This window comes from Gadus morhua, chromosome 5, assembly GCF_902167405.1.
Source record: "Gadus morhua chromosome 5, gadMor3.0, whole genome shotgun sequence".
Lineage (NCBI taxonomy): Eukaryota > Metazoa > Chordata > Actinopteri > Gadiformes > Gadidae > Gadus > Gadus morhua.
The window spans coordinates 15,289,521-15,314,065 of record NC_044052.1 but is presented as its reverse complement, the minus strand read 5'-3'; the positions used below and the strand labels follow the sequence as shown (position 1 = coordinate 15,314,065).

The following is a 24,545-nucleotide window of genomic DNA, read 5'->3' as shown; positions in this document are numbered from 1 at the left end:
AGCCACCCTTGTCACTTATCACCGATTGTTACCTGAATATACAGTTACTCTATTGTGCAGGTAGCACATAAATGACTTTATTTTCCGGAAATGTATGATTTGCCAGTAGATGCTCTATTACGCACACTTAATGGCTACATTATGTAACCGCATCCCTATATCTGAGGGGGGGGAAATACATTTTTCTCTCGGCCCAGGTCTGCTGCACCATACCCTATAAGGTTTGCTCTCTCCTCACTGCGTGCCATGATAAATCAACAGGCCAAATATCCTTGTTTGGCAGAACAACGCCCCCTACCGACGCACCATAAAGTTGACCGCGTCCACATTACTCTAAATATCAGTTGAAAGATGGCGGAGGGCGAGTTGAATGTGGACAGCATCATCTCTCGCCTTTTAGAAGGTAAGTGTTCTTTTAAACCCAATAGATCCGCGTCTCTGACTATCTGACACACACATTTAACAATAATGGCTCTATTGGTCACATCTGCTGACTCCAAAAAATGATATTTTTGTGGAAAGTGTTTAAATTAGATGGCGATTGCCAGCGTTTCTACTACTAGCTGCGTTGTTTCGCCTAGGCTAGTTTGGGCTAATGTTAGCCTGGCATGTTTATAAAAAAAACGTTTCAACAGTGAATACCTACAGTATGATGTATTTATTAGTGCAAAATGTAGCACCCAATGACTTACCCTGTATCGTTTTTATTTCGCTGAGGATTCAACTTTATTTTTCCTTCGTCCCCTGTTATGTATGACCCGATGTTTTCTGCGCGGTTTTAGTGGTAGTTTGCATGCCAATATAACTGAACATAGCATAACATATACCGTGTCGTGTTAATCTCTTCCTAGTGTATGTCTTAAAGTCAAGCATGAAAAAAAAAAAGTGAACCTCTGTTGCCTGGTAGCGTTGCATCACTCAGTTGTGAGGGGTGAAGCGTTAGCTGCACAACTCCTCCAGTTATCCATACTTTATTATCAGGTATTCGCATTGTATCTGTGGATATTACTATGGTTGTTCTAGGGATCCCGTGTTAATGTATTGGATTGCTGACGTCTACCGCTCAAACGTGTTTCGTTTTGTCAAGTCTTTGCGGTCAAAGTTGAACGATCAGCTCTGCCGCCCCGATGGACAAACGATATGGCGTGTACATCGTGACGTCACATCGGAACGTCCGTCCCCATTTCGGAAGTTTAGAATAGTTTTGATGGTAATCGTGAAATGATCTGTCCTATCTATGTGGAGATTATTGTTAGAAACTGCCACCATTTTTCCTCATACGAGATGTGGCAAACAGTTTTCAATGGCCTAGGTTAGAGTATATTTACTTTTATTTAGATCTTATAGTACTAAAATTCCCTTGAGTAATTACCAATGATGCATCTGATGCACAAGCAGACATGCTTAACATTTTTCCGTCTGGACCCATCTGGATCGATTCTTGGGAATAACCATTGGTCTAAATGAAACCAAATTTGGTGAAGGTGCTATGGATGTGCCTGCCTAAAAAACGTATGTGGAATTTAATTTAATTAACGCCAGCAGTTATACAGAAATCAAGATATTGCTGATTCAATGAACGAACAGCCTTAATCAGTTCAATGAAGTCCTCTAGAGAACTATCCCTAAACAAAGCGAGTTCATAATTTTTCTCAGGCAGTTTCAAACGAGGCAGAGGATAGGATTATGTTACCGTTGGGTTTGAACACATAATTATCAGATGGCTAAACAAACATAAACTTTCTTGGAAACACAATCGAAATATAAGCCAAAATGTTGTGGCTCATCCGAATACCGATTATATTTTAGACTCCTGATTAACTTTATTTTTTCTCTTCTTCTCTCACTATGACCGATTCCTATTTAAAAGTTGAGCAGCCCACACTCTCAATGTTGTTGCCTCCCTTTATCATCTTCATCTGCACTCTGAGCCCCACGTGGAGGGCTTGCAGGTGGGAGTGCTCTCGCATTGCAGATAAAACAACCAAACACACCCACGCTGCGACGGATAAAGAAGTAGTCTTCTCTCATACTCCAGGCATAATAGTCTGTTGTTTCATCAAGTTCGCACGGTTTAGCTTATTTTAGGTTTTACAAACTTCAGTAAAGTTTATTATTGGAATGAGGTATATTTGAATTCCAAGCATAATCAAGTCCAGATGGAGCTTGAGTTGTTGATTCTAAAGGGAAACAAACACTTTAATCCAATCTCCATGAGAGTATATGGATAAAGGTGGTAATTGTATTCACTGTTTTGATTTGATCAGATTTGTCCTGGGGATTTCACTTCAGATAGGTTTGTAGCAAGCAACATCACTCTGCATTGGGTTTTTCCTGAGCCGATCAGAATGGGCAATTGCAATACAAAGAGCATCCACTGGTGGTGCTGTTCCTATGTTTTAATGTTTTTAACTTTAACGGCCCCTGATGCAGCTTTAATGCCAAAGAGCGTCCTCCTCTGTGCTCTCCAGTGCGAGGATGTCGACCGGGCAAGATCGTGCAGATGACGGAGGCCGAGGTGAGGGGCCTCTGTATCAAGTCCAGAGAGATCTTCCTCAGCCAGCCCATCCTGCTGGAGCTCGAGGCCCCGCTCAAGATCTGTGGTCAGTAACGCCACGCGTCATCCTCCTACCATTCACCGTTTGTCTCAATGCTCCTCCGACACATGCGCAGTATTAAACATGTATTTAGTTGATGTATATTCTCCATGTGATTACCAAGGTAAATGGAAGGTTTACATTGTCAATACAAAAAGTTTCTAAATATGTGTTGAATGTAAACCAATTTAAAGCCTGTGAATCTTTTGGTAGGGTTAGACATCTAAGTATCTGTAATTGCCCGTCCAGGCTACAGAAAGTAGCCACCTCATGTAATGCCATATTTTATACTTATTCCATTAGAAAATAAAGAAGAAAATATACAGGCGTGATGACATCTTGCTGTAAATCACTTAATTATTTGCCAGTCAATAAAGAAACTTGGCAGGTCTGGCAGCTTCCATGCTGCACTCAGCATTGTAAGAATATTCCATTTTACTTATTGAATCAAATGCAAAATGTATTCACAGGACTCATAAGATCGTATGCCCCATTATATCCCTCTCCATCTGCCACAGCTTATGAGCATTAGTATCCCTTCAAGCCTAATTCCTCATTTGTTTTAGTAGTATGATGGGGCTATTCAATTCATTATCTCACACCCTCCCTTTTTCTTTCATTTAGTTTTGTTGGCTGGAGCTTCTACGCAAATGTATTTTTGGAGCAGTTGTATTGCATTCGCTGACGATACACAGGCTAGGGCCGCATCAAGTAAACAACGTCCCCAGCGCTCTCACCAGCATGCAGCCAAATCTCCCCCGGGCCGGCAGTAACAAACCACTGCTTTGATGCAGCTCCGATCTGACAGGATGATGTAATCCGCCCCCACGTAACACGTCCTGTGCCTAGGCCAGATTAAATCACAATTGCTCACTTGACTTATGAGCCGTCATGTACTCTGCAGATGTAAAGAGGGCAAAGGGGACATTTAAAGGTACTCCGACGCAGACATAACATGTGTGTGCTTGTTAACTTTGACTGCTGCTGCTGCGTGTCTCACTGGCTGAACTGCAGACAGCGCAGTATCTTGACCCCCACTTTTCGTTTGTCACAATATGGGTCTTTCTTTAGCCCTTTTTTTTTTTTTTGTTGCTACCAGAACACTCTGGTGCCCTTATCCCTCTTCTCCAGAGTGGTGACGCCGCGCTCCTCACTCAGCTCTGTTGACCCTGTTCATTTATTTACCAGCTTCCCTACAGACCTGTTCTTGCCCCTACAATGGAGTGCCCGGCCCATCTCGGCTTTCATTTGGGCACAGGTTGCCTCCCTCAGACAGTGACTAGGCTAATAAACAGTCCCAGTCCCTGAATGCCAGCTTCAAGGCATTGCTGTGGGTCGCTAGCTGTCTGAAATATGGCTCCTTTTGTTAATGGTCAATTAACGTTAACAACCGTTAATGGGCGTTTAGCTGGTGGCCCTAATCATATTGATAGCCTGCTATTCATCATCTTCATCCGTGCGGTTTAATTAGCAATGGGCATAACCGATAAAAAAAAATTGAATCAGCCTAATGTGTTTTTGACGTTCGGGGGGATCAGTGTTTCCTCCCCGGCCTCTGCATTGTTATTGATGAACTTCTAACCCTGCTTTGGTTGGCTGCCTCTAAGCCACGCCAGGGGTGATGTGCTCCTGTTAATCTCATGCTGACCTTTTACACTGCAAAAAGTGTCTTCAATAATTCACTGTGGTGTGTCCTATCGGTTTCTGCTCAAACTCTCTTTCACACGTCAAACTTTGCTGTCACTGACACTTCAACAACAGGCCCTCAAACATGTTTTCCTTTTTAAGTGATAGCAATGTGAGAATTAAGCCCATTTGAGAAGAGAAAGGGTGCCCTCTTTCCGCAAATGGATGCAAATTTCTCGCTGGGTGTTGACGGCGGAACAAATGGGACGCCCCAAGCACGCTAATTTCATGTTTTTGCCTGAGGTGAAATGTTTGAACTGGAAACAAAAAGTAGAGGGCCACAATAGGGGGTCATCTAGCTACGGGCTGGCTGAAAGAAACGTTGGTGTTAACTCAAGGTAAGACCCTTGGTCTTTGCAAGTAAATGCTTGTGGTTGGTGTGGACAACTCGCACAAGTAGCAAGACTTGAAAAGGCGCTTTTGGTGTGAACACTGCTTTGGAATTCAACCGGTTAACCAACTTGCTTTTTCGGTCACCGCAATGAAAGGCAAAACGTCAGGTCGTCCACGGGCCAAACATTAGACCGTATAGGCAGGGCTGGGGTGATGCTCACTGTTTAAATGGCACTCTTGAGTTACCGATCACGCCAGGCTTTGTTGAGTGACGGGTTGACTCCTCCAAAGGCTCATTGGAGTGTATCGTTCTCGGATCAAACAGGCTACGGTGGGGGGTTTGTTGTGTTTGGATCGCTGAACCACCATGACGGACTCATCAGAAAGTAGTGTAAAACTCGTTGGCAGACTCCATAATGAAAGTGATGGGGAACTGTTCACAACCCCATTCACAAGCTGTACGCAAAACAGAACAAAACTTTCTGTTCTTTCTTTTGGAAATGTTGGATGTAAAAAGGGCTTGCCATTGGCTACAAAGTCTGTGTCGTACGTCTTTGGTAGAAAATCCCTTGTCTGTCTACTTTACAGACAAAATGGTTGCAGAGGGAGCAAAAAAACGGTTAGGTCTTGTTTGTTGAAACCTACAGTATAGTGTGATTTAAGACCACTTAAATGTTTGTCTGGAATAAGAGACAAAATCATAGGTTGTCACCTTTTTAACTCGTCAAATGTTAATGCACAACACTGTTCCAATGTGTGCCGTCTGTAGACATTATACAGGCACTGAGACCGTGTACCGAATATTCGGTTGGAGCTTATGGTTATACCCTTTCCTTTCCATTCCCTACCACCTTAATGTATGGGGTGAGGCTCTCTGCACCTGGGCCCTTCTGGAGGGCGATGCCCAAATTAGAGCAGCTCTTAAATGTTGCAAGGAGATATAAAAGGAAGCAGGTCGTGGCTGGGTTACCAGGAAGGGCCTCTGCCAACCCCCCCCAGCCCACACCCATGTGTTGTTACCTCTACACAGGTTAAATTTCATGCACCAAAACACAGACTGGTGGGGTTTTGTTCATGGGGGGGGGGTCAGGTGATTGAGAGGTGTGAGCTCATATACGTGCAAGCGGTAACCTGAATTTTAAGAGGATCCTCCTGCTCCACTTCATGTCCCCTGGGTCCTGGCATTGATGTGGTTGAATTTACAGCAGCTAATTTTGCCTTCTTTTTTTTTTTTTTTTTTTTTATCTTATCTCTCCTCATGGCTCCTGTTTAGAGCTAAACGACAAATATCGATTAGTAGATCGCCAGTCCGGTCACAGTTCCACACAGCTCACTAAATGTCCAGCGGGAGTCAGGCAGTGGTGGAACTCTGGCGGCACAAGGATGTTCAGTGGAAGAGAACCTCTTGGAAACGAGTCTCAATTAAGAGTGTTTCATAGTAATTTGGGCAGTGTGACCTTCTTGTAGTTTGATTTGTTTGTTCTGTACTGCTGAACACACAGCATGGTGTACTTCTGTTGTAGCTATTTTGAATGACCCCTATCCTGTATCCTTGTATTTTCTCTCCTTGTCGCCCAGTAGCTGATGGCAACCGTATTCCATCGTTTAGTCTGAGACCCATCAGACTAAACCACTACACGCACCCCCCCTCCCCCCATACCCTCAATGCACAAGTTAACTCCTGGGACCCCCACCCTTAACCTCTCCAACCTCCCTCTCCTATCCTCCCGTCAGGTGACATCCACGGCCAGTACACAGACCTGCTGAGGCTGTTTGAGTACGGAGGCCTCCCCCCAGAAGCCAACTACCTGTTCCTTGGGGACTACGTGGACCGGGGCAAGCAGTCCCTGGAGACCATCTGCCTGCTGCTGGCCTACAAGATCAAATACCCAGAGAACTTCTTCCTGCTCAGGGGCAACCACGAGTGTGCCTCCATCAACCGCATCTACGGCTTCTATGACGAGTGTGAGTCATGAATAGCGCCACTGCAATGGAGTGGACTTAATGCCCGTAGGGCATTAAGTCCACTCTCATTAAGTATGCATGTAAAATGTATATGTTGAAAACGCACGCTAACCTCAAAATTCAAAGTAACAAATATTGACCTGCTTTTGAAGCCTATCTTCTTTGCTTATTCTATAGGTAAGCGCAGGTTCAACATCAAATTGTGGAAGACCTTCACCGATTGTTTTAATTGCCTTCCCATTGCTGCCATCATCGACGAGAAGATCTTCTGCTGCCATGGAGGTGAGCTGACGACAGGACCGATGGGATGGTATTTGGCCTTGACTCTATTGTTAAGCGCTTTGCCGAACCAGTGATCCAATTTGTCTCTTACTTTGCTCTTCTAGGGCTGTCACCGGATTTGCAATCCATGGAACAGATTCGCAGGATCATGAGGCCAACAGATGTGCCTGATACAGGTAGAATATCTGTCCCCCCCCCTGATGCATGCCAAGCTTTTGTCCAGAACAAAAAATGAACAAAATTATGTTTTAGAAAATTCGTGATTAGTGATGCCTCCACCTTGCCTCTTTTTGTATTCCTTATAATGAAGTAGGGCTGCTCGATTAAAAATCATAATCACGATTATTTTGGTCAATATTGAAATCAGGATTATTCAAACGATTATTATTATTATTTTTTTTTTTAAAACAAGATGCATTTATTCAGCATTCCCCTCCGAAAAAATAATTTTCTAACTGTGAACTTTAAAAAGGTTTAAAAGTTTCAAGTATTAATTTGGAGATCGTTTGACCCAAAAAATCCAAATCAAGATCGAAATTGGATTAATTGCACCGCCCTATAATGATGTTCCCTGTTTGTGTCCTAGGCCTGCTGTGTGACCTGCTGTGGTCGGACCCCGACAAGGACGTGCAGGGCTGGGGGGAGAACGACCGTGGGGTCTCGTTCACCTTCGGGGCCGACGTGGTCAGCAAGTTCCTCAACCGCCACGACCTGGACCTCATCTGCCGAGCTCACCAGGTAACCCCGGCAACGGACGGGACATACAGGCGGCCGTGGCTCGGGGGCTGTCTGTGCCTGGGATCACACTGGCGTTGCATGTAGTAACAACTTTGAAATGTGTTTGGTGATGTTGATGGCACTCTAATGCCTATCGCAGCGAGAATCCGTAACTTGATGAAGGCACATGGATTGGTGCGGTTCCAACCTATGGTTATGAACTCTGAATGTGGTTGGCTTAATCAACTACCACCTACGCACAAGTCCCCCTGATTCGTCAAGTTATCTGTGTATCCCATTCCACCGATCTCCTATATTTTCCAGCGTTTTTAAATGTCCTGCGTCCTTCTCCTCTCAGGTGGTGGAGGACGGCTACGAGTTCTTTGCCAAGCGCCAGCTGGTGACCCTGTTCTCGGCTCCCAACTACTGCGGGGAGTTTGACAACGCCGGGGGCATGATGAGCGTGGACGAGTCCCTCATGTGCTCCTTCCAGGTACCCCTGCTTTATCACTGCTTCTCTCATCAATTCTACAATAAGAAGGACGTAGAACATCTTATAGGGCTCAATAGTTTTCCTCATGCTCGAGCTGAAGCTAGATCACCTGGGCATCGGGCGGTATCGCGATCAAGGAGCATTGGGGAATGTGGGCAGCTGATCTGCTTGAGCGGCATGAAAGAAGACGACGGCGGCTGTTAATGACGGACACAACCTTCAGACTAGCCAATCCCGTTGGTCAAGTGTGGCCATATGGTGGTATCCTATGTAAATGTGTGATGGCCGAACTACTAAAAGACATCCTTATGGGATACACTGATTCGGCAACTGATTGGACAGTGGAGATTAAGGAATAATCCAGAGATTTAGTCTGCTAGGCGATTTTACGATACAAGGAAACTCGGATTGTAGTCATCCTACAGATGGTCTCCTTACCCCGTGGTCTATTTTCGTTCTGTAGATCCTGAAGCCCTCTGAGAAGAAGGCCAAGTACCAGTACAGCGGCGTCAGCTCGGGACGGCCCGTCACCCCGCCCCGCACCGCCCAGCCGCCCAAGAAGAGGTGAACACCAGGCGTTCCCTTGGCTCCCCCTGCCTGTACCACCACATGAACACCACAGCCTCTCCGGTTCCTCCACCACAACCCCCCGCCCCCCCCCCTTCCCTGTGTAGAAGGAATACAGGGCTTAACCATTACCACCTCCACAACCTTCTCCCCTTCTCCAAACCCCACTGACGGCTCTTTTCTTAATATGTATGTGTACATAAATTTGCTGTGACCAATGTATTATTATTATTATTTCAGTTTTTTTGTTTTGCCTCTCTGTTGGTGTTTTTTTATATTATACATATAGCATTAAAAAAAGATACTTGTGGTTATCCTTGTAACGTAATTCGAGGCTTTCTGAGGTTCTGCATTATTTAAAGGTGACGTTTTCTTTTTAAAGAGGATGAAAGAGGGGAAAAGTCAGATGTTTATTGACCCTTTTGAACAGTAAACATACGGTGGCTTTTGTTTTGCCTCAATCTCTCTGAGCGCAGCAAGAAGCTTCCTCAATTATTTGTAGATTTATCTGCTTAACACAGTGTGGCGTTTAACACACGGGGCATACACAAACTAATAAACAGTTATGGTATCACTAACAGTTTAAACATGTGCGGGACTGTCTTCGTGTGTGTCTTTAAGGCACGCTAACATTTGTTGGAGCAAATGCACATTTGAGATATTTAACCATTGTGTTGATTTAACAGAACGTGACGAGAGGCTGGGTTGTAATGAAGCACATGTTTAATGGGTTGCTGTTGCTGCTGGCAGCGTACATAAATGAACACAAACACAATGGCCACCGCCCCGCCCCCCCTCTTGTGCCTCTCTGTGTCTGGAGTCCTCCACCACACGTCTCCATGCCACTTCTGACACAGGGGTAGCACTGACGCTCTCCCCACGTCTTGCTAATGAGATCCCCCCCCCTCCTCACGTTGGTTATGTGGTGCGCGTTTCAGTTCTGAAAGTAAACAAGCTGGCAAATCTTTGGTGTGGGTGATGAGGCGTTTCATGCTTCCACGGGGTTTTGACTCTTATTTTTCATGGTATGGCTATTCAGTGGTTGATAACATTTTTACTCTTTTCTGTCGAGTCAAACTGGCCGAGTACAATGATCCTTCGCCTACAGTGCCATGTGTTGTGCTTCTTACTTTTTTTTTTTCATGTATCTGGGTAGATCAAAATAACAGCATGCCCTGCAGGTTTCATTACTTGCTTTATTATAGATGCATTAATGGCAACGATTCAGAAGAACATATGCAATATTTACTAAATGTTGTACTGCATGCAGACAACACTGCATAACCTGAGGATGTGATGGTCATAGTTATGTTTGTTTTTGTTTTGAGGATCTGATGTGAATATTGGACGTCTTAGCAAAGAATCAGCACAAGAGAATGGGAGGAAGTGACAGCTGTCACTCTGGGATAGTAATGCCACCTGGTGTTTAACAATCGCCAGTACATGACATGTTTTCTCATTAACCAGCAACTTCCAAGTTATAGCATAAACAGAATTGAGATGCTGCATCAAAAAGATCATAAGGTGGTGTTTATTTAATCGTGACATAAGCCAGGTTCACATTTAATATTCAAGTAAAAATGATGCGGTGGTATCCTTTTATTGTGTGAAACGGTTGCCTTGTTTAAATTTTGCTTGGTTGACTTCGCTTTTATTTGTTATGTACTCTTCACGTTGTTTACCTTTTCACTATTCAGTTCATAAATAAAGTATAAACTTTGAAGTGTTATGAAACTTTGTTTGTACTAGTTGGTTTGAAGGTCTGAATGAAATAAAATAAAACTAAATTCAGTATTGCCTCATTTGTGTCTGAATTTGATGTTTTGTAAAATTAACTAAGATTTTTAGAATCACCGATGTCTAACCGCATCTTTTGGGAACTATTGCTTCATATTACATCGTGAAATATGTTACTAGGCCATGGCAAGCGTAGAACTGGACAGTAAAGTCAATTTTCCTGGATTAATCACCCACTAATAAGGCCAGTGCTAAAGGTTTTCCACAGATTAACAATTGTGTCGAATATCACATCTGTGTGAATTGCGACATACATTGAACTGTATTTTGATAATTTTTTTCAAAACAAGATCTGTTAGTTTATTGATAGTCGCGTTTGCTTGTATGCAATGCATCCTCCGGAACGAATGGGGGCGAGTAACATCTGGCTGTCGATTCACACAAGAACACAGTGGACGTCGTTGACTGTTCGCTGTACACATGACCAAATCTCTATGTTATACGGATAGGCTATAAACTGCTTTTGACGAGTTGTTCATTCGTACACAAACCTCTTGGAGATCAGTATTCAATCGCAGATACCAGAAGTGAACGTTGCCCCCAGTCTGCTGCATCATATAAGAATAATTTATGAGTTCTTGCGTATAGTATTAAGATAAAGCATATGGAGGACACGGTATTCATGTGGCGAAAACATGCGCCATCCTATCCTGATTCTTCGTCGTATTCAAAATCCATGCAAACCATGTCCCAATGCTGATGTTAAACAAGTCTAAAGTCAATCGTTGAACACGTCATCCCAGGTAAATTTTATAAAACTTATCAAACTATTACGTTTAAAACCTATGAATTTTTCTTGTCTTGCTTTATGGACTTCGTTTAGTCAATAATGTCCACCCCGCCCATTGCCGCAACTGCTTTTGTACGCTGCTGATGTAGGCTAACGTTATCTTCCAGGTCCCGGCTCGGACAACATCCCGTTGGGGAGGTTCTGGCTCCCCCAGCTGATCCGTCTCAGGGATGGAGAGTGTATAGCTCCAAGCAAGTGAAGTATGGCAAGGTTGAGGCGCAGAACTTGTATCCTATCCCTAGGGCTGTTATTGCTAGTTGTCATTGTAACATTGGTTTTAAAGACCCATGCACCAACAGAAAATCCATTTGATCTGCCCGGTGCTCATGAACTATTCCCACACATCGACGGAGTTGAAAACAAGGCTGACTTGAAATCCGTGCAGAAAAAAAAGGATGACCCCCTAAAGGTGGAAAGGGATGCTCAACTGGAAGCAATACTGAAGAAGTTTTCTCCCCCCAACTACAACCTCCATGCCTTCTACTACATATGGTACGGAAACCCAAAGTTCGATGGCAAATACATCCACTGGGACCACCCTCAGATGCCCCACTGGGATTCCAAAGTGGCGCAGGCATATCCCCAAGGGAGGCACTCCCCACCAGAAGACATCGGGGCCAACTTCTACCCAGCTTTGGGGGCGTACAGTTCTCGGGACCCTTCGGTTCTAGAGGCCCACATGCAGCAACTACGGACCGCAGCAATTGGTAAGGCACACATCGGTGTGTTTTTGGCTCAAAATTCAGCAGGGGCAGTCTGTCCATGCCAATGTGATTGACAAAACGTGGGTACATCTTCTTACTGCATTTCCGTTGTGTTGTGTTTCCTCAGGTGTTATTGCTGTGTCATGGTACCCACCTGGAATGAAAGATGACAATGGGGAGCCTATAGACGATATAGTAGCTATGCTGATGGACGCGGCACATAAATACCATGTTAAGGTCTATACAATACCAACAGTTATACAATGTTGTCGTTTATCGTCTTTGAATGGCATTGTATTGTCATGAAATTAAGATATCGTGAATGGTGAAACACAGTTTCATACTCTAAATTATTTACGATGAGTCAAAATATGCCCTTAAAGTTATCAAAATGTTAGGCTTCAAATATAAGAGAGCAAGGAAACTAGCTAATGTTGAAATTGCCTTAAACGCCAATTCAACAGGATTTTAGATTATAATTGAAATGTTCCATATTGCCCGGCCCAACTATCCCATCACATTCAAACACAAAGCGAATGAAACAGATAACAACCATTTATCTTCATGTACCTTGCTTTTGATTTCCTTTAAACGCAGGTTGCATTCCACATAGAGCCATACAGAGACAGAGACGAGGCATCAATGCTTAAGAACATCAAGTACATCATCGACGTGTGAGTACATCAGCCATCCCACCTCAGTCTCACTCACATCTCTGCAATAGTTAGGTTGATGCTATGGTTTGCTTATCGCCTTTAGATACGGAGGCCACCCCGCCTTCTTCAGACACACGACGACCAGTGGCAAGGTGCTGCCGCTGTTCTACGTGTACGATTCGTACCTGCTGAACTCGGAGCAGTGGGCCAAGCTGCTGAAGCACACGGAGAGCGGCAGCGTGCGTGACACGCCCTACGACGCCGTCTTCCTGGCCCTGATGGTGGACGAGAAGCACAAGCGGGACATCCTCACGGCCGGCTTCGACGGACTCTACACCTACTTCGCCACCAACGGCTTCTCGTACGGCTCCACCCACCGCAACTGGGAGTCCATCGGGACCTTCTGCGAGGACAACAACCTGCTGTTTGTGCCCAGTGTGGGGCCCGGCTATGTGGACACCAGCGTGCGGCCATGGAACTTCCAGAACACGCGCAACCGCATCAACGGGAAGTACTACGAGAACGCCCTGAGCGCAGCGCTGCAGGCTAAGCCGCATTTCATCTCCATAACGTCGTTCAACGAGTGGCACGAGGGCACTCAAATCGAGATGGCCGTGCCCAGAGCCGGCCAGGCGCCGTACCTGGACTACCTGCCCAACCGGCCAGCCGTCTACCTGGAGATAACGCGCAAATGGGGCGCTATATTTGGGAGTGAGCGCCAGAGGTGGCAGGATTAGTCCTGCACTCTGAACGTCCTGCAGTGATTCATTAATGTTAAGGCTAAACAAAGAAAAATGAAAAATAAATGTAAATTAAATTGTAATATATAACTAGTGGGAACAGTTGTACAGAAATATCCAAAGGATTTTGATCGGTAATAAAAAAAAATACGTGAACACGTTTTTGTACTATATAATGTTATAATGTTGTAATGAGGTACTAGCTTTATCATTCAATACGAAAACTGCGGTAAAATGAACATGATATTTGATTTGCCTATGCACTACTTCTATATAAAGGTGTCGCACCAGGGGGTGACGGGTGACTGAACGGCGGTCGGGTGTTTTACAACAATCACCTCTTGGAATGGACTATTCATGAAGAGGAAAAAATAAAAAGTCTCGATGACCCGCTGTCATTTATTCAGATCGTAATTCATAAAATCGGCCAACAACGTTTGGCTTTTTGATCATCAGTGTCCATCACATGTCAGCCTATGAAAAGGCGCGTGGCTGACGGCGAATCTCAGCATCCTCATCATCATGCTGCGATGCTACGCTATGCCTGCAGCAGGCTTGTCGGTAAACAGAGAAAGGTAGCGCATGGGCAGCCAGTAGGGAATTATTCCACATCACAACCCTGAGCGTTCATGGCGTCCTCCTCACACACACACAAATGATGCATTTTCTCCCCAGGAGGGAGAGTAGCGGCATCCGGATGCTATTTTGCACTCTTTTGAAACGGGCAATTAAGAGCCTATATGTTTCTGCATTCGTTGGCAGAGGGTGAGACACGCTGATGGGTTTCTAAGGTAAAGCTGTTTCTCGGCTTCAAGACGATGGATGGGCATATCCGAATCCATTATTGCAACATCGGCGACCGGCGCAGATGTTCATTTGATATGAATTCACCCAATGCGGAATATAACGGTGTCTTTGAACAAAACAAGGATCCAGAGGGGAAATGAAAAGAAAGGTCTATTTTGATTCACGCTTGTCGAGATGGTGAGTGCAATTTGACGCTTTTCCCAAACCCGCACTCCATGGCTGAGCATGGTACCTGCTTTTGCAGCCAAATCCTCTTCAGCTAATAATGCATCTCTGTGAAAATGTGGGAATAGTCCCAGTTTCGTCGTTTTTTTAATGATTTAATTACCACTGCAATGATTGATTATTATTAACCAATCGAATCGAACTGTACAAGTTTATATTAAACGTTTCTTAATTTACTAGGTATTTATTGGGGACACCTTTCCGTCATTGCAATACGTTGTTGTACCGCTGCACACTTTAAATGACCGGATGCTATTAATTTTGATTTAAGGGCGATATTACTGTTAAAGACAAAAGCTGTTTTTTGTTATAGCACAAAGAGTGCATAAACATCCAATACAGCCTATGTAAACTTGAATGCAATCGCGAGCCGGTGATTGCCACCAGTTGTTATCACCACGGTTACCTCTTAAAATGACCTTCAGTGTTCATTGGCCGAAAATTAATTCTCACCTTGGATAAGGTGCCCTTTGATAAACGTGCCTTTGGCCAAACGGGCATGGTGATGTTAAACGTGTACAAATGCAGTGTGATAGGCTAGTCAGCGCGGACCACAACAGAATAATGGAGCAGCACTGGGCCTTTACCCATTACAGGCATTGGTAGTTATTATGTTATTCTATTATCTAATGTTCCACAAACGCATTCTCGAGCACTCTCCACAGTCCAGACACACACGCACACGCACACACACACACACACACACACACACACACACACACACACACACACACGCACACACACAAACTGGTATGTCCAATTGTTCAGCCTCTTCAGCCTATATTCAACCGTGTGTTGCTTTTTTATGCAGCATCACGTCCAAGTGCATTTGGAAAACCGGACATTTAAAGTATTTTGACCACTGTCAACCGCTTGATAGCTTATCTGGCCAAAATCTGAATGAATGAAATAGTGGATCACGTGTTTCTTAAAGCTCATCCCTATTTGCTGCCTGATAAGATACGATTAAGTCTTTTGATCGCTTCAACGTGCATGGTTTAAGATGCTGTTTTCAGATTTGATTTCACGTTCACATGAACCTGTAACCTGTGAAGAAGCGACCAGGGGCGGTTCAAACATAGGATTCATTGTAAAATCTACACAATTTCCAGCGATACGGTCCTGTCACATGATCAGAGTCCTACTATACCATTGCATCCACTTTTTGCTATAACGTTTCTGATATATTAGCATGACCTCCCAGACCAATTCGAAAATGCCTTTTAAAACCTCTCACTTAATTTGTTATTCCCACGGGGAAATTACTACAAGCAATCAAAGCAGAAAAACCTATAGCACACATCAGCAGCAGCCGTCATTGTTGTTAAAATGCATCATAGGTGCCATAGGGCACTCAACTCATCGTATCAAAGTCGCCCCATTTGAGATTAACAGTTGTGATTGGCTCGACAGGTGCAAGGTCTACTGGAAATCGTTATGAACGGTAGGCAAGCCAGACGCATTATGCCAGAGTGAATAAAACATGAGCTCGCAAGTTCGCCTGGTTCCCAGGCTACTGATATAGAGTTGACAATCAGGGGCGGGGTGGCCGTCGGGAGATTTCCCGGTCGGCCGGCCGGCCAGCGACGTCAGGTGGGACCGGCCCACAATTGTTGTGAGCGGCCTGCGAGGTCAGTTGGACAGGTCCACAGTTATTGTGAACAAAATCAAAACACATTTAGTTGTTAAACGATAATCCAATAAATTGCGTAATTTAAAGGAATAAGAAGAGTAGGCCTAATGGCCCTACAGTCATAAACGCAAACAGTCAATAAAAATCGACACACACACGCGCACACACACACACACACACACACACACACACACACACACACACACACACACACACACACACACACACACACACACACACATGCACATATAGACTGAATCATTCTTTCACTGTGTACATTTTGCATCATGCTCTTTAATGGAAATTGTACAAGGTACAATTCTTACCTTGCTAGTAGGCTATGTATATGTTACCCTGGACCTGCTTGTATTAGATTAATTATATACATTTGTTATAGCTACATGTGTTGATGCCTCAACTATATCAACAGATATTTTTGATAGGCCAATAACTTGAAAGCTTGCATTCGTGAGTATTCCCAGCAGCTGCCTCCCCTTGGCTTTCGGTGCGTCAATGTTTTTAAGGTTTTGTTTAAAAATTTCTTTGTAATGTAAAATAGTCCAGACATTGCAGTCCAGACGTTTAGTAAGATAATACTGATAATATTTCCAATAACATGAATGTGTAAAAGTGTAAAAGGTCTATGAAAAATACATTGACATTACATTGCTTTAAGCCAAGTGCCAAACGGCAGAAACCTATAAAGAGGTGATCACATTATTCCAAACTGGGTTTGCATGTTGTACGAAATGTTGCTGTAAGATTTGTTTACTTTCCAAAGAAGACTTAATATGAAGGTATGGTTATAATTATATACTTACCCGACACATGAATACTGCGGGTGCGAACCTGCCAATTGGCCTTTTACCTACACTACAAATCAGATTTCAACCAACAAAACATTGTTCATTTGTAACTGTTACACAGAGTTGTAAGACTCATTCACACACAGAAAAAACAGAACAAATGTTTCTATATTTTTGCCAGGTGTATAGGCAAAGATTAAATGGATATCCATTGCGCAACATAAATCGGACCATATTGGACAGCTGTTAATAAGGACAATTGGTGTTTGAAATAGGCCTCTGGTTTAATGGTTCAGCTTGAACATGTAGAAGGTCACAGGGCCCATAGTGCTCAATCTCTCCAGTGCACATAAATTGATCTTGTCTAGATTTCATTCTATGAAAATAACATGGCATCTTGCACTCACACTAGGCCATCTGGCCGTGGTCGTTGGCCGTTTTCACACCTAACCGTGCTCAAATGACCCCATTGTTCTCTGTCCTGCACTCACACTAGGCCATCTGGCCGTGGCCGTTGGCCGTCGCAGCTGTGGCCTGGCCACGGTAGGCTCTTGTACATACGTCATCACGTCGTAAGTAACACGTCATCGCCAAGCGTCCGCTGCATGGACCATAATAAAATCTGCCGCCAGTCAGAGTTTTAACAACAATGGACAACAACACAGAGAACACAGTTCGCACTTTGCTGAGTCTGTTGCTTATTTGGATATATGTTTACCGTTTAATGGGAAAGAAAGCTTGTCGCCTTTATTATATCCGTGGTCGTCGCATGGACTATACGTCATCCAGCTCAGGTTGCGTAGCCGTGCGTGTGCGCGTGCCGGCTCATTAGCATCTGTACCGTAGTGGCCCGTACCGTAGCAGCACACCTCTCCCAAGTGGCCAAATTGGCCTGGCCTGGCCAGATTGGCCACACTCAAACTGGCAGATTTGAGCACGGTTAGGTGTGAAAACGGCCACGGCCAGATGGCCTAGTGTGAGTGCACCAGAGAGCTATTTGTGAATAATGGCTAAATTATTATCTCCCGGCTATCATATCAACTTGTGTGTTCTTTTCTCTCTTTTTTTGTAGGAGACATCACTGAGAATTCCCATATGCTCCAGATCAGGCAATCTTCGTTAGATGCCGCATCATTGTTCTTCACTACCACAGCAAAGCATCTCCTCCGCTACCAGCTGTGGCCAAGAGCGCTATCATTTTCCTAAGAGCATTGAAAGAGAAAGGAGTGTGATCCCAGCGTTGTTCCAATGTAGAATTGTTTTCCCTCAGAGCCCTTGAGCATCCGGTCTCGCTTGGATTTCCTCACAAAGTCAAATCCACCAGGTCTGTAGTATAATTTGATGCATGAATCAAATGTCTTATTCGCTAAAGCTTTTGGCACAGATACAGAGCAGACTTTATTGATCCCGGATGAAATTGTTTTACACCTGCTCAGGTCCACCTGACACATCAGAGTAAATAGAATAGAATAAACAAAACTTGCAATGTAAACACAAAATTAAATACAGCTTGAATAGAAATGTTCTAATTATAGATGCAAAAATGCATTTGATCTAATCAAGCGCGGAATGTAATAGAATATGCATTTAAGATGCATATAAAAATAAATAAAATATTATGTGGGGGTTGCCTTAAACCTTGGACTCGCACTTTCACTCCTTTATTGTAAACATCATATTCATCTTTGGTTGGTCCTTCATCTACACGGTACATACCGTATTTTATCCCCAAGATCAATTATATTCTGATCCCATCCATGTTCCAATCTCTTTGAAGAATGTTGGACAATTGGTGTTGAAGGATGCGTGACAATAGAATCATTGAGGAGGAACCTCAGTTGAATACAACTGATTGAAGGAGCCTGATATGAACACGGATTCTCCTTCAGAGAATCCTTGTGGCCAATCTTCTTAACGTAAAAGTTAAGTCTAGTCCACTACATCAGTGCCAACACACATTTCGTGCTTGTTCTTGCATGTCGTTGCAGACAAAGCATACAGGGTATTTCTTGGATGCTATGCTGGACCTAGCCAGTCCCATGCGCTATCTCTGAGGTATCAAGAAGACTTGAGGCTCCCAGGTCCGGGGAAACCCTAGGGGGAGGAGGTTTGGATGCTCTCTCTTCCATGATCCCCACTTATCTCTCAGATGTTAGGGTTCATTCGATTCAGTGGATCATTCTATTGAAGTTTTTTCCGGTCTGTAGTCTGTAGTAGGAAAGTCCCCTGATGTGCCTGCTGTGCAACTTGTGGAAGCATAATATTCCCTATGAACCATCATCGAGGACAGCATAAGCCTCCAGTGCATAGCCGTCACTTTAGAGAAGGACCTTAACTACTCTCAGCGTACCTCTCTGAGAACAGTTGTGATGGTCCAGAGACACTGATCTACGCCATGAGCAAAGTAGGTCATGGTGTCTAGGTTCCACCTGTTCTCCTCCCAAACATCATAGCCTAAGAAATACTCCACAAAACGACCAAAATAGGTAGGAGGATACTTATCCAATAGATTGACACCATGGGGGCCAAACCCTGTCTTGTAAAAGTTCTGCCTCATTAGTTTTCAACATGCCCATGCTAATGACACTCTTGGGAGCTATAGGTGGCTGAGAAACAATGGATATTTATATTGCTCACTGAGGTTAGTAATATAAATAAATCACCCTTAAAACCCCTCTCAAAAAGTGTGTTGTGATGCCAAGGGCTGATTCACAATCACAACACATGGAAAGTGTTGCAAGCTGTGTTCTTCGCGTGGACATTTATAAGGACGTATCGATCCTCATTATTGTTTGTATAATGGATGTATAATCAGATAACGATTTGGGGGAAAAGGGATATGAGGGATACAATTGGATTGCATGCCTTTCTCAGGCTTGTATTGATCTGCATATTTTCGAGTTCATGAAGAGATTATCTCTTGGTGGACTCTTGTCATGTCAGCTTATCCTTTGTTCTGATCAGCATCCTCTCTGGGTATCTTTTCTTTGCAGGACAGAGTATGACATCTGCACCTTTCCATAGGATTCTACGACCCCTTTTGCTCGGCACATTTCTACTAGGATGCTTTGTGACTCTGTTTTTGATGTACTTTAAACCATCCACGAGCTGGCTTTCCGGTCCCGTAGAGTCCACAGCATCCACAGAGCACGGGAAGACCCTCTTCTCCACCAAGAGCGACAAGAACCTGACCATCGTTCTGGTCTGGCTCTGGCCCTTCGGACAGACGTATGACCTCACTGTGTGCAGCTCCCTGTTCAACATCGAGGGCTGCCTCATCACAGCGGACAGGAACCTCTACAACAAGTCCGATGGCGTGGTCGTTCACCACAGGGACATCTGCACGGACATGTCCAACCTGCCCCCCTTCCAGAGGCCATCCTTCCAGAAGTGGGTATGGATGAACCTGGAGTCCCCCTCTCACTCCTCCCAGATCCCGGGCATCGAGAACCTGTTCAACCTCACCCTCAACTACCGACAGGACGCTGACATTGAAGTGCCTTATGGATCCATCGTGGCGGTGGAGGGAGAGGAGGACTTTGTTCCACCGAGCAAAAGCAAGCTGATCTGTTGGATCGTGAGCAACTGGAACCCGGACCACGTGCGGGTTAAGTACTACAACGAGTTGTACAAACACATCGAGGTTCACGCATACGGGCAGGCCTTCGGAGAGTACATCGCCGACCAAGACTACTATCCCACCATCGCCAGCTGCAAGTTCTACTTGTCATTTGAGAACTCAATTCATAAGGACTACATCACTGAGAAACTCTACAACCCACTTTCCGTAGGCACAGTGCCAGTGGTTCTTGGCCCCGCGAGGCAGAACTATGAAAACTTTGTCCAGGGAGATGCATTCATCCACGTGGATGACTTCACTTCACCTAAAGAGCTGGCAGACTACCTGCTACTTTTGGATAAGAACGAGGAGATGTATCTCAGGTACTTTGAATGGCGGCGGCACTTTAAAGTGAAGAAGGCCTATTTCTGGGCAGAGCACACATGCCTGGCTTGTGATTACCTGCGAAGGCATAAAGAATACAAGGCGGTGAACAACCTTGACAAATGGTACTGGGGTGGATAAGGCTTGCAAGGGGCTATGCAGTCCCATTTCCTTATGCTCTGTTCTCTAGGCCCTTCGTTCCATCTCCTCAGGGTCCTCACATTTAAGTGCAGCGACTCCTTTTATTTCTATTTGTGCTGTCGTCAAAATTGGACATTATTTCCACACTGTTTGTAGGCTTGCCTTTCTTTGCCTTTTTCTTGATTCTTATCTGCTTAATTTATGACTTTCATTAATTTTTTAATTGATCTCAAAACGCATGCGTTTTTTTGTCATACTCTTTGATATCATATTTTGCACTTGATTTCAGAACATATTTGCTGCTATTTTGTGGCATGCTTAATTGCTGTTATTATTATCGTGCAGTGCTTGATTGGATGTATGTACTCGTACAATCTGGTTAATGTTTATGTGGAAAAATTACATGACACAAATTTAATTTCCATCATGTGGTGCATACTGGAACTCTTAATTAATCTGTGAGAGAACAGTGTTATATGAACATGTTAAAATATAGCATAACTATTTATTAAACGGAGGGCATGATAAGATAAGACCAGTCTTGTCCGTGATATTGACCCAGTCATTTATCAAGTCTTTACTGAGCCCCAACGTGGAAGTTTAGTTCAATTGTGTCATCACATGTGAAATGTACATATACATACTGTGTAATTTTGAATCTATCAAAACAGTTGTCTCTTCCATAGACTTTTTTTTATGCTGTTGACGGACTGCATTTGCAATGTGAAACCCAGGGGACAGAGGAATAATCAAAGATCTATTTAAAAACACCAGATGGGGACACAGTCATGTAGGTCCACTGACGTGTGTGCATATCCCATGTAAGGCAAGTTTGGATGGTTTCCACATGGAGGGTGGGAGGGAAAAATCCCTCCACAAAAGTTAGGGAGTAGGGTCAAAAGTATATGTTGTGTTATGGATCAGTGGTGAGAACAAAGACAGGTCAAAGAGTACAAGTTAAACATCACAAATCAGGAATGTTTTGATTTTGCAGATCTTGGGGTTGCTTTGTTCAGCCTCTGTATCCTGATTGAAATGTTGTCATGTTTTTATTATGAGTTCAGATTGTGATGAGGGGACCAAGGGGGTGTGAACACAAAAAGGCTGTCGTATCATGCAGCTGAAAGGCATCACGATTGAATCGGGATGAATTAGTAGAAGATGTGGAAGGTAGAATACACTGTATTGATGGTATTTGACTATAATGGTAAAACATAATCATCATGCTTTCAGAAGTTGTCGAACATTCCGGCCCCTTCTATCGCTGTGTATTCCAAATAATATTTCATGTTTTTTTTCTTGAAGTGAAGATCAGTGTCAGTGAATTAATGACGTCATTCTGTATTCCTGTTTGCATCCATGTTTACAGTCGGGCATGAGCGCCAACCAACCTGAGCTATCTTGAAGCTTGACAACACAGTATCATATTATACGCAGACACACACAACAAGGACCTTTTCAACCTTACCCAAAAGCATCTAGTCTGCTGAACAATGCAACAATGAGCAAGCAACTCTCTATGGCTGCAATATTCCTGCGAGAGCTGTCCGAAACCCTGTCATGAGTTCTTATGCAAGAAGAGCCACAATCAAAGGCTTCTCCGTTAAAGTAGTCAAACTTGTTTCAGGTTCATGTGGCAGAAAATGTAACCTTAGTTTGTGAAGATTTGTTATGGTCCAGAAGCATATATGTTAAGCAGATGGACCATTACTTGCTGAAAAACAAATAATACCGCATTGGTTGAATCTGGGAATTGTAAGGCCACATTAGAAAGGTAGAAATACTAACAAGAAGACTGTGGCCTTTTAAGGGAGAGCGAAAGAGAAAGAATGTCTCACCATATGGCCATGTGTGCTGGATGTACTACAGTGTGCATGTACATCATAGGGATATACATCCATAAGGATATAAATCAGTAGCTATATACAGTTCATGAATTAATGATGTGAAGAAGAACCTACATTTGCATTCGTTCTTTACATAATGTGCTTTAGATTTACATATCGACCAGTAGGTTATTCAACGGTTATGCAACGATCAATTGGATATACGAGTGATATCACCTTATATTGAATAAAGCATTTATGATATTGATACGGTTATATTTTCTTCCATAGGTTATTTTCATTTGTATCAGTAGTATTTTATCACTTTCCAAGGGACCATTAATGTAAATTAGGGGGTGACTTGAAATATTTTTCTTATGTATAATGGATGAGGTTCAGAGCTTAATAACGAATCCTGTATATAAGACATGTCTAAAGGAAAGTAGCCCACTAACATAGGTCATTTCTGTACATTTAGCAGACTTGGGAACCTCCTACGGTGTTTCCATTGTAAAAAAAATTGTTAACAAATTGTTAATAAACTATGTGTTGTATATATTTCTAGTCGTAAAATCTCTTTCTAACACACAGGTGGCTGAATGTCTTTTCAATCTCCCCGGCCATCATTTAAGGATCTGGTGCTTTGAGAGGTTGTAATATATGGCAAAAAGATAGAAAGGGGGGGGCATTAGTGCTACACAGACTAAGGTTTTTTGTTTTAGAGGTGGACACTCCTTCAAATTAGGCTATTTTACCGCAAAGGATTAGAGGCATTGGTTTTGGATTAGGTCACTATCCCTTTGCATGGCCTAACTGCAGTAGTCCTGCTGAAATGCAGCAAAAATATAGCACTTTTATCATCCGTGTGAACTGTGTGACTCATTCTTCTTGTGTCTCAGACGGAGCTATTCCTAAATTCAAAAGTTGTCCCTCCAGACATTGGCAATCCCAGAGTGTGTTATGATCATATTGTACAGTCCTTTAACATGTATGGAGTACAACGTTTATTGTTACTGTGATAACAGTGATTTAGCAAAGTAACAAGTTTGGTTTTCTCTTTCTAGTCTATTCTCTTCTGTTATTTTATTTTTGAAGACAAAGAAAGAAGTGGTGTCCTCTGGTCCTCTGATTACAGAGTAGGCCTATGCAAGTGTGTTTTGTTGCTAGATGGTCAGGGTCATATGATTGGTATACGATATTGGGTGTTATCGGTAGATTTGATGTTGTATGACCTGGCAGCTGTGCTGGTATAGCCTTAAAACACCTAATGTTTTATTTAACACAAAAAAACATCTTAAGCATTGCCCACATTTGTTGTCAGGTGACTGAATTTATGACTGAATTGATGAAGTACAATTCATTTTGCCGAATCATTGTATTTTGCCAAATGTTGTGTTTTAACTATAAATGTCTGATTGTGTCGAAGAAAAATAAATATATGATCAAATCTGCGAAAAAACTGAACAGAGTAACAGTTATTTTCCTTTCACATCATACTGAGGCGTCTGCTTCTATATCTGGCTTGTTGGTTGTTCCCCCTCTATTTCACTCAACTCTACCTTTTAGCTACTTCTGAATAAATGATGTTAACAAAACACTGTTCGGAAAGAACATCCTCTCCACACAGTTTAATGAGGACCCATGCTCTGACGAGGACTCGGTCGTATCAGGCTTTGTTAGTAGATGTCATATACTGCTGTGTGTAATTAGGATTCCTTTTCATCAATGGAATGCACTAGTGGATGCACCATTGGTGTCTGTCTCTCTGTCCTTCTGACCGTCTCTTTGCCTGTAAATAGTTCTCGCTGTCTGTGTCAACCCTAACACACACAAGGCA

The 24,545-nt window shown here is 43.4% G+C and overlaps 3 protein-coding genes across 3 annotated transcripts; all 3 read left to right on the top strand.

Moving 5' to 3' along the window:
* The first annotated feature begins 299 nt into the window (after positions 1-299).
* On the top strand, positions 300-10,442 carry LOC115543833 (serine/threonine-protein phosphatase PP1-beta catalytic subunit). Its single transcript, XM_030356468.1, has 8 exons — positions 300-403; positions 2,472-2,603; positions 6,351-6,581; positions 6,759-6,863; positions 6,968-7,039; positions 7,450-7,601; positions 7,939-8,073; positions 8,537-10,442. The coding sequence occupies exons 1-8, from the start codon at positions 352-354 to the stop codon at positions 8,639-8,641; spliced, it is 984 nt and encodes a 327-aa protein (XP_030212328.1). The 5' UTR covers positions 300-351; the 3' UTR covers positions 8,642-10,442.
* Positions 10,443-10,825: 383 nt separating this feature from the next.
* Positions 10,826-13,483, top strand: manea (mannosidase, endo-alpha). The gene is made up of 5 exons (XM_030357002.1): positions 10,826-11,180; positions 11,335-11,934; positions 12,059-12,168; positions 12,529-12,605; positions 12,691-13,483. The coding sequence occupies exons 2-5, from the start codon at positions 11,430-11,432 to the stop codon at positions 13,322-13,324; spliced, it is 1,326 nt and encodes a 441-aa protein (XP_030212862.1). The 5' UTR covers positions 10,826-11,180; positions 11,335-11,429; the 3' UTR covers positions 13,325-13,483.
* A 152-nt stretch (positions 13,484-13,635) lies between these two features.
* On the top strand, positions 13,636-24,167 carry fut9a (fucosyltransferase 9a). The gene is made up of 3 exons (XM_030357003.1): positions 13,636-14,311; positions 17,871-18,122; positions 19,792-24,167. The coding sequence occupies exon 3, from the start codon at positions 19,800-19,802 to the stop codon at positions 20,880-20,882; it is 1,083 nt and encodes a 360-aa protein (XP_030212863.1). The 5' UTR covers positions 13,636-14,311; positions 17,871-18,122; positions 19,792-19,799; the 3' UTR covers positions 20,883-24,167.
* The last annotated feature ends 378 nt before the right edge of the window (positions 24,168-24,545 follow it).

Coding starts and splice junctions, on each gene's coding strand:
- fut9a (XM_030357003.1), top strand. CDS start 19,800: ATGACATCTGCACCTTTCCATAGGATTCTACGACCCCTTTTGCTCGGC.
- LOC115543833 (XM_030356468.1), top strand. CDS start 352: ATGGCGGAGGGCGAGTTGAATGTGGACAGCATCATCTCTCGCCTTTTA. Junction 6,582..6,758: donor CTACGGCTTCTATGACGAGT/GTGAGTCATGAA, acceptor CTTATTCTATAG/GTAAGCGCAGGTTCAACATC. Junction 7,602..7,938: donor TCATCTGCCGAGCTCACCAG/GTAACCCCGGCA, acceptor TTCTCCTCTCAG/GTGGTGGAGGACGGCTACGA.
- manea (XM_030357002.1), top strand. CDS start 11,430: ATGGCAAGGTTGAGGCGCAGAACTTGTATCCTATCCCTAGGGCTGTTA. Junction 11,935..12,058: donor ACTACGGACCGCAGCAATTG/GTAAGGCACACA, acceptor GTGTTTCCTCAG/GTGTTATTGCTGTGTCATGG. Junction 12,169..12,528: donor CACATAAATACCATGTTAAG/GTCTATACAATA, acceptor CTTTAAACGCAG/GTTGCATTCCACATAGAGCC.